The following is a 9,124-nucleotide window of genomic DNA, read 5'->3' as shown; positions in this document are numbered from 1 at the left end:
CGACTGCGATTCATACTTAGGTATGCCTCTAATTAATATCAGTGGACACCAATACTAAATACTACAGCCCCAGCTCTATTCCATGGACAATTTGAGCCAAACCATCACAATAGTGGACCAAAAACTATTGTGGAATTCATGCGATCCATCCTTGAGTAATAACACAGAGTTCTGAACTCGTCTAGTCCTCAATTTCATATAGTAGATGGCTACAAGAATATAACCCTACGGCGAGACTGTGAACAGGAGAAGTTACCCAAGAACGCTTCCAAATTTCAAAATAGCGATGATTGGTATTGCACACCCACTTCAAATTTGAGTTTGACTCCGCGGTATTGTAAATCAGAAGTTCAACTACCGGTGTTAATCGACCCAAAAGTACCTCGATCTCCTACTCTGAATGAAATTCTGTTGCACGGGTTCGAAGTAAAATGGAATCTCAGCAAGGGTTGCGAGAGTTGCGTGTCAAGAAACGATACCTGTCATTACAACACCACAACCATGCGACCATTTTGCCAGACAGAGGCAATCACTAATCAGGGTAAGAGTTCCAATTCTCTTTCTTCCAATTTCAATAGAAGCGAGTGGAAATGATAGAGCAGTTTAAATCCATGAGTTTCATCAAACCCTCAATTTGCTATCTAAGTTATACTAGAAACTTTTTTCTGTGTCTTGGGTACGTTGCTCACAACTATTACTAAAAATATTAAGTTTTAATGATTCAGATAATTCAGGGTCTAAGTTCAAATCCATGAGTTTCATCTTTGTAATAGGTAAGCCTTGCTTTTTGGAAGCGGCCTACATTCAGGATCTGTGTTTTTTTGAAAAGCTGTAACTATGATTCACTATAGTTGAATACAGTTTCACCTTATATACTGTCACAGGTATCCTGGGCAGCGCATTGTTAGTGCTTGTGCTATTGCAGGTAATTGCTTATCGAAAGAAGATTTCTGGCTTCAGCCTTCAGGTGCATAGGAGGCGTGATAACCCGCAGTTCATTTCCCAGGTAGAGACATTTCTACACAATTTTGTCGATCAAATGCCAACCAGATATTCGTATTCAGACATCAAGGAGATTACCAACAACTTTACACATAAACTGGGTGAAGGAGGGTTTGGTGAGGTTTTATAAAGGAAGGCTACCAAGCGCTAGTCTTGTGGCAGTCAAAATGCTTGATCAGTCGAGGGAAAGCGAGACTCAGTTCATGAACGAAGTGACAACCATTGGAAGGATTCATCACATTCATCTGGTTCGCTTGTTAGGGTATTGTTTCGAAGGATGTACAAGTGCACTCGTCTACGAGTACATGGCAAATGGATCTCTGGACAGATTTATATTTGGAAGCACAGGAGGAGGTCAAATTCCGAATTGGGATCAACTGTATTCAATTGCTCTTGGGGCGGCTCGTGGAATTGCGTATCTTCACAATGAGTGTCACAGCCGCATCATTCACTTCGACATAAAACCGCACAATATATTGTTGGACGAGGAGTTTACGGTCAAAGTAGCTGATTTTGGCCTGGCCAAACTGAGTGGGAGGAGAGATGACCACGTATCGATGACGGCAGCGAGGGGGACGCCAGGATATGTTGCGCCAGAGGTGTGGTCTAGAAATTTTGGACCCGTAACAGACAAATCAGATGTTTACAGTTTTGGCATGATGTTATTGGAGATGGTAGGAGGAAGAAAGAACGTTGATGTACAGGCGAGCCATTCAAGCCAATTCTACTTTCCAGACTCTGCTATTAAATTATTAGAGAGAGGGGAGCTGAGGACAAGGTTGAGAGAAAGAGACTTGAGCGATGCAGAGGAGGCCAGGGCAAGGAGTTTGACTAAAGTGGGGCTTTGGTGTATTCAGTACAATTCGAGGGACAGACCGTCAATGATGAGGGTGCTTCAGATGTTGGAAGGAGATGCCGACGACATACCAAATCCTCCGATTCCGTTCGACGCTCGCCTGCGACCGGCACTGTTTTCTGCCAGTGAAGAATCATCCTCCATTGCAATCGAAGCGGCATAATAGATTTTACACGTCTGGGAAATTTTACTGGTTGCGGAATTTTTCAGTCAATATGTTTTCCAATTTTCCCACAGGTTTATTGGAGCTTAGAAATTATGCCCGTGTAAAAATTAGGCTGTTTCCTAATGTTTTTTTTTTGCTTTGATAGTTGCTATCAAAGAGTGAATTTGCTTTCTTGTTTTTGCTTTTGATATGTTTTAGTATTACTCTGTAGATGGCAGCCGTTTAACATGGTGGCATAAGTGTTCTTTGTAGCAAATCATGTATTAATATTAAGATTGCATCCTTTGTTAGGGAGTAATATGTATGAACATTTTTATTAGAGTAAAATAATTAAAAGAATCTAATTAATGTTTTGTTTTGTTTTTTAAATTACATATTTTATATCACGTCTGAAGAATATTAAATTATAAGTAAAACTGTTTATAGATGGAGAAATTCATGTTGAAAGTAAAAATAAATAATTAATAAAATATTGTAATTGAGTGATTGTGTTTCATTTTCACTCATTCTTGTGATATTTTAGTTTCTTATATTTCATAATTGAAAAATAGTTAACTAGCAATTGCACCTTGGTGTGCCATGGGTACGCCAAAGAGATTCTAGAAGGACAATTGGGAATTTTTGTTTTATTATTTTCATAAATTTGCACAACACATGAGGTTAGTGGAGAAGTGCTAACTTCATATCAACTATTTGTCCATTACCAATAGGGAGTGAGAGAGATAGAGAGGGGGAGAGGGGAGGCGGAGGAAGGGCAATGAGATGGAGATGGAGAAGGAGAGGGATATGAAGAGAAGTAGAGGGAGAGATAAAAAGAGAGAGGAGACGGGGATAGATAGAGATGAAATAGATAAATATATAGAGGGTGAGAGATAGAAATGGATGAATAGAGAGAGAGAGATATGTCTAGAAAGAGATAAAGATAGAGAGGGAGAGCTAGAGAGGAAGAGATAGAGAGATATTAAGGAAGAGGGGCATATGGAGAGATGGACAAAGATATAGATGTTGAGATAGAGTGATAAAAAGATAGAGAAATAAGGAGACGTAAAGGTAGGAGCAGGAGAGTGATAATGATAGAGATATAAAGAGAGATACAAACAAAGAGAGTTAGATATTGACAAATAGAGATGAAGAGAGGGAGAGAGAAATATGGGATATCTCAATATAGAGGGAGAGGGAGAGAGGTAGATATATAATGATATAGGGAGGTAGAGAAAGATATGGATAGAGAGAGGAGTGAGAGAAAGGTAGATAGAAATAGAGAGATAGAGATGTAGAATAGGAGAGATGGAGTTAATATGAGAGAGAGGAGAGGGGAGAGAGGGGAAGATAGATCAATAGATAGAGTGGTTTAGGGAAATAGATAAAGAGACAGGGAGATAAAGGTAGAGAGATATGGATAGAGAGAGTAGCAAGAGGTGGGATATGAATAGAGAGATAGATATATCTAGAGCAGGAGAGATGGGGTGAATAATGAGATATAAATAGAGAGGGTGAAGAGATAGGGAGATAAAGATAAAGGGGGAAGAGTGAGAGAGAGGAAGAGAGATAGAGAGGGGGAAAGATAGAGATATAGAGATAGGGAAGGAGAAATAAGGAGTGTGTATGTGAATGAGAGAGAGGGAGTTACCAAAATGGAGAGAGGAGAGAGGAAAGGGAATTAGAGAAATATAGAAAGAGGGAGTGATGAGGAGAGAGGGAGGGAGAAAATGAGAGACATATGTAACACAATAAATATAGATGGGGTGAGAGAAATAAATATAGAGAGGGAGAGATGGAAGGAGAGAGGAAGATGGAGAGGGAGAAATAAAGATAGAAGGAAGGAGATAATGATAGAGGGGAAGATAGAGAAATAGATAGGAAATGATATATAGAGAGAGGTAGAGAGAGATATATATAAAGAAAGATTAGGAGAGATGGAAGAAGAGATAGAGTGAATAAGGGAGAGATACATAGTGATAATGAGATAATATAAAAGGGGAGAGGAAGATATGGGAAGAAAGAGATAAGGGGGCTAAGAGTTCAAGAGACAAATGAGGTGATATATACAAGTAATAGAAAGAGATGGAGAGATAAAGGTATGGAAAGGGAGGGAGAAATAGGGGGTGTGTGTGTGTGTAAGAGAGAGAGAGAGAGAGCTATATAAATTGTAAAGAAAGCGAGGGAGATGGAGAGAAATAGAGAGAAGATCCAGAGAAGTAGAGAGATATAAAGTGAGGGATAGGTAGGGATAGAAAGAGGGAGAGATAGATATATTGGGAATGATAGAGAGGGAAAGAGAAAATGAGACATATGTACAACACAAGAAATATAGAAGGGGTGAGAGATAAATATGGAGAGAGGGAGAGATAAAAGGATAGAGGAAGAGGGAGAGGGAGAAATGAAGATAGAAAGAAGGAGATAATGATAGAGAAATAGACAGGAAATAAAATATAGAGAGAGGTAGAGAGAGAAATATATAAAGAAATTTTAGGAGAGATGGAAGAAGAGAAAGAGTGAATTAGAGAGAGAGAGATAGTGATAATGAGATAAGATAAAGAAGGAGAGGGAGATATGGGAAAAAAGAGATAAAGGGGCCAGGAGTGAGAGATAAATGAGGTGATAGATACAAGTAATAGAGAGAGATAGAGAGAGAGAGAAATAGGGAGTGTGTGTGTAAGAGAGTGAGATAGATAGATATAGGGATAGAGAAATTGTGTGTGTGTGTGTGTGTGTGTGTGTGTGTGTGTGTGTGTGTGTGTGTGTGTGTGTGTGTGTGTGTGTGTGTGAGTGAGAGAGAGAGAGAGAGAGAGAGAGAGAGAGAGAGAGAGAGAGAGAGAGAGAGAGAGAGAGAGAGAGAGAGACCTATATAAATAGTAAATAGAGGGAGGGGGATAGAGAGAAATAATGAGAGGATAGATAAGTAGAGAGATATAAAGAGGGATAGATAGGGATAGAAAGAGAGAGAGATGGAGAGATAGATCTATTGGGAATGATAGAGGGAAAGAGAGAGAGATGCAGAGAGAGGTAAGGAGATAGAGATAGGGGACAAATAGAGAGGGAGATAGAGGTAAGGCTGTTAGATTTGTACATATTGATTTAATTTACAATATATAGTATATTATGTTATATTTATTATTGGAGTTGAGGTAGCTCCAACATTTATAATATGCGATAATCTCTTTTATAGAATCTAATTTATAATAAAAATTAACTATAATCAATTATTTTTAAAAAAAAATTAGTAAAACTATTATACCTTAATTGTATGTTATATTATATTTATATTTAATAATTTTTATTATAGAATATAATAGATAATTATAAATATAGCTCTTTAAAATATATATATAATGTTAATGTTTTAAACTATGATTTTAAAATAATAATTAATTAATTTAAATTATATAAAATATCAAATATCAAATATCAAATATAGGAAGTGATATATATATATATATATATATATATATATATAGAGAGAGAGAGAGAGAGAGAGAGAGAGAGAGAGAGAGAGAGATGGATCTAGATAATGAGATAGAGATAGAGGGAGAGATGAAAGAAGAAATATGGAGAGATGAACATAGAGAGGGAAAGAGATATAGATATGGAGGTCTAAGAGAGAGAGGGGAAGAGAGAGGAAAAGATAAAGTGAGAGAGGAAGAGGAAGACAAATAGATAGAGAGATAGAGGTAGAGGGAGAGATAAGGATAGAGGTAGAGGGAGAGGGAGATAGAGATATACAACTTGGAAAACATAGAGGGTCTGATGAAAGGAGAGGAAAAGGGAGAAATAAAGATAGAAAGCAGGAGATAATGAGAGAGGGTTATTGATAGATAAAAAGATAAAGATATAAGATGTGATATATAGAGAGGTAGAGATAAGTCCATATATATATATATATATATATATATATATATATATATATATATATATATATATATATATATATATATATATAGAGAGAGAGAGAGAGAGAGAGAGAGAGAGAGAGAGAGAGAGAGAGAGAGCATATATATATATATATATATATATATATAGAGAGAGAGAGAGAGAGAGAGAGAGAGTCATGGTGTGTGTGTAAGTGTGAGACAAATATATAGATAGAGAAATGGAGGGGGAAATGGGAAATGAATGTGTGTGTCCTATACTGAGTGAAATATGGAGAGAAAGAAGGTGGGGGCGAATAGAGATCAAAAGAAGAGAGAAAGAAAAAGGGAGAGCTGGTGGGATAGAAAGTCATATGTAGAGAGCTCTTAAGATAAATTATTATATATTTAATTATATATTTATTTTGTATAATTATTTTTATAATAATTTTATCTCCTCTTAAGAAAATATATATATATACCCACTAAATATTCTGTTTTGAATTGTACGTATATCTGTATACTTGTGAATGAATTGTTCCTCAATAAATTGTCCCTAAATGCCTAGAATCCCTGTCTTCTTTGGAGCACCGAAAATTTATACCTCTACTCAAAGGTGCACCTCAAAAGGCCATAGAATTAGATTTCACTTTTCCCAACACTGGTTTAGTAAAAATTGCCAAGAGAAAGAGCGGTTTTGTGTAACGTCTCGCCTATCTACTACAATGACAAAGAGCGGTTTTGTGAAACGTCTCGCCTATCTACTGCAGCGACATAGGCTTGACACATTTCTTCTTAATATTGTGCCTAGTGGTAGGTGAGTGTCCAGCCATGGATTGCGCCTGCCACAAATGATGATTGAGACGAGATTCAACATTTTTAAACCATGAAATAGATAATGTTCCCCTTCTTATACAACTCTTTCTCTTGGCCTTTTCTCATCTGCCACTTTGCCCTGGATAATCGACCCTTTTGTCTCAGTGAAACCCTCTTTGTAAGTGTGTGTTTCATTACACGCTATGTGAATGTATTTTTCTTACACCCTCAAGCAAAATGGCACTTCCAACGTGATGCAAAAAAACAACAATTGAGATGATTTTTTGGAGTAAATTAAATGAAGGAGACGTAGGGGGATGTGTAGAAATATGGACACGATGTTGTGTTTGGACTATGTTGTTGTGTTTTTATTTTTTGCTAAGTTGGCAGTAGTTCAGTTGGCTAACTAATTCTCCGCTCTGTGGGGGACTCTGCTTTGGCTCTGGGAAACAAGCCCATTAAAACAACACTCACAAAATTCACCACTGTTCTAGGGGAGGGAAAATGGTATTATAAAATGTAAATGATCCGTTATTTTTTATTTTTTAAGTCAAAGTTCAGAATTTCTTCCTTCTCAGCTCTTTTCACATCTACCCATCTCAACTTTTTTCCTTGAGATACATTAATTTAAGTTTGACCTCTAAATCTGAAATTTTTATGTCTGTTCAAGTTTTGGGCTGGGACAGTCTTGTTTGTAATACAAATACTGCATTATTGGCGATTTTGTTGTGGTAAGAACAACGTTCACTAGGGTGAAGAGGAGTCAAAGCAGACATCTTCCAAAATGAAGTTTATGAAGCTGGTATCCATACCAAACATATTTCAGGTAGAGGGTAATATCAGGTTAGCACTTATCATGCTAGAGCTTCAAAAATAAATTTTGACTGCACAAACCTACTCCATATTTGCTCAGGACCAATATGGAGGGAAAATAACTCAGTTGTTTAGATTATGGAGTGCTTCTGGTAGAGGAGAATGTGTTGTACTACATTCTGCTAATTAGAGTCTCCTCCAGAATAGCATTATAATGACTGATGTTGAAATCATGCACTTTTCTCTTGCTTTTGAAAGTGGAAATTAGCTACAAGGTTATGTGTTTTTACTTCTTAGACAAACTTTTGGAGAGATGGGCTGATTGTTGGTAAATTTGATTATGCAATGTTTCAGATTTTCTTCTTTTAAAAGTTTGTTTATTAGTTTTGCGATCACTGACACAGATTGACGACCACTATCTTTCTATTCTTACTGGCCATCTCAACCTCTTTTTTTTAGCTAAACCAGTGACAAATTTTATATTTTTCATTGTATGTACTTCCAAATGGATCTCAAAATCAGTCATTTTTATTCATTTTTGGTTGTATGTCTGCAGAAGGCACACTCTTAACAGGTTTAATCTCTGGAATTGGCAATTTTTGGAATGGTCTTCATGGTATTCAAAATAGCATTTACGATGGAGATTTTTGACAGGAAACATGTTTGTTTCTCATTGAGAAAAGCAGTTGGCTAGCATAGTTTTGCCATTGGCCTTTACACATGTTCTTCATTCTGGAAACCTAGCTAGCTTCCGAGCCATCCGATTCAAAAGAACAGTAACTAACGTGGCAATAGATCTGATGGCAAAAATAAAACTGATGGGATGGTGATAAGAAAAAATAGAAGGAATGATGAGATATAAGAAGTGTACTTTCCTGTACAGTCAACGAGGAGGAGGATAAAAAATCAAGGGACGAAACTGTTTGAATGGTCTTGCATGAGTTTTTGTCAATTCTGAACCCTTGATTTTAATAATCAACCGGTTCATCTCATATAAGAGACGCCTTCAGCCTAATAAACAATTAGTTTTTAGATAAGAATCTTAGTTAACTATGTCTAAACTCCATGCTAAATGCTTCATAAATACATGACAATATGATTTCATGTTTTTTCAAACAAAAACTGATTTCTAATGAAAAAATTGATGTGTTCTATGAAGATTAATATCACATTTCTCATGAAATCATATTTCTATTTGATATCACTACTACATAGCGGGGGGTTTTAAGACAATTTTTGAGTGAATTGTCTTAATTTGAGACAAAATAAAACTTGTGTATTGTCTTAAATATTGTCTTTAAGCCAGTGTCTTTAATTATTGTCTTAAAAAATTGTCTTTATAAAGACAATAAAAAGCACCATTATTATTGTCTTTTGAGAGATATATTTTTGTCTTTATAGAGACAATAACTAAAATAAAAAACATAGTCTTTATAGAGACAGATATGTCTTTAATCCCACTTATTGTCTTTCTTAAGACTAAAAATATTCTTATTAGAGAGAATACCACTTTTGTCTCTCTAGAGATGATATAAAACAATGAATTTTAAAAAATAGCTCACCATTCAGAATTTCAAACAAATTAATATTGTTATATATAAACTATAATATAATTGATTATGT

At 36.0% G+C, this 9,124-nt stretch overlaps 1 protein-coding gene across 1 annotated transcript; it reads left to right on the top strand.

The window, feature by feature from the left end:
- Window positions 1–6: 6 nt before the first annotated feature.
- LOC131873597 (rust resistance kinase Lr10-like) lies at window positions 7–2,316 on the top strand. The gene is made up of 3 exons (XM_059216443.1): window positions 7–541; window positions 726–773; window positions 885–2,316. The coding sequence occupies exon 3, from the start codon at window positions 1,170–1,172 to the stop codon at window positions 2,019–2,021; it is 852 nt and encodes a 283-aa protein (XP_059072426.1). The 5' UTR covers window positions 7–541; window positions 726–773; window positions 885–1,169; the 3' UTR covers window positions 2,022–2,316.
- The last annotated feature ends 6,808 nt before the right edge of the window (window positions 2,317–9,124 follow it).

Source organism: Cryptomeria japonica, chromosome 2, assembly GCF_030272615.1.
Source record: "Cryptomeria japonica chromosome 2, Sugi_1.0, whole genome shotgun sequence".
NCBI lineage: Eukaryota > Viridiplantae > Streptophyta > Pinopsida > Cupressales > Cupressaceae > Cryptomeria > Cryptomeria japonica.
Note: the sequence above shows the minus strand (reverse complement) of the source record. Positions and strands in the feature narration are given on the sequence as shown.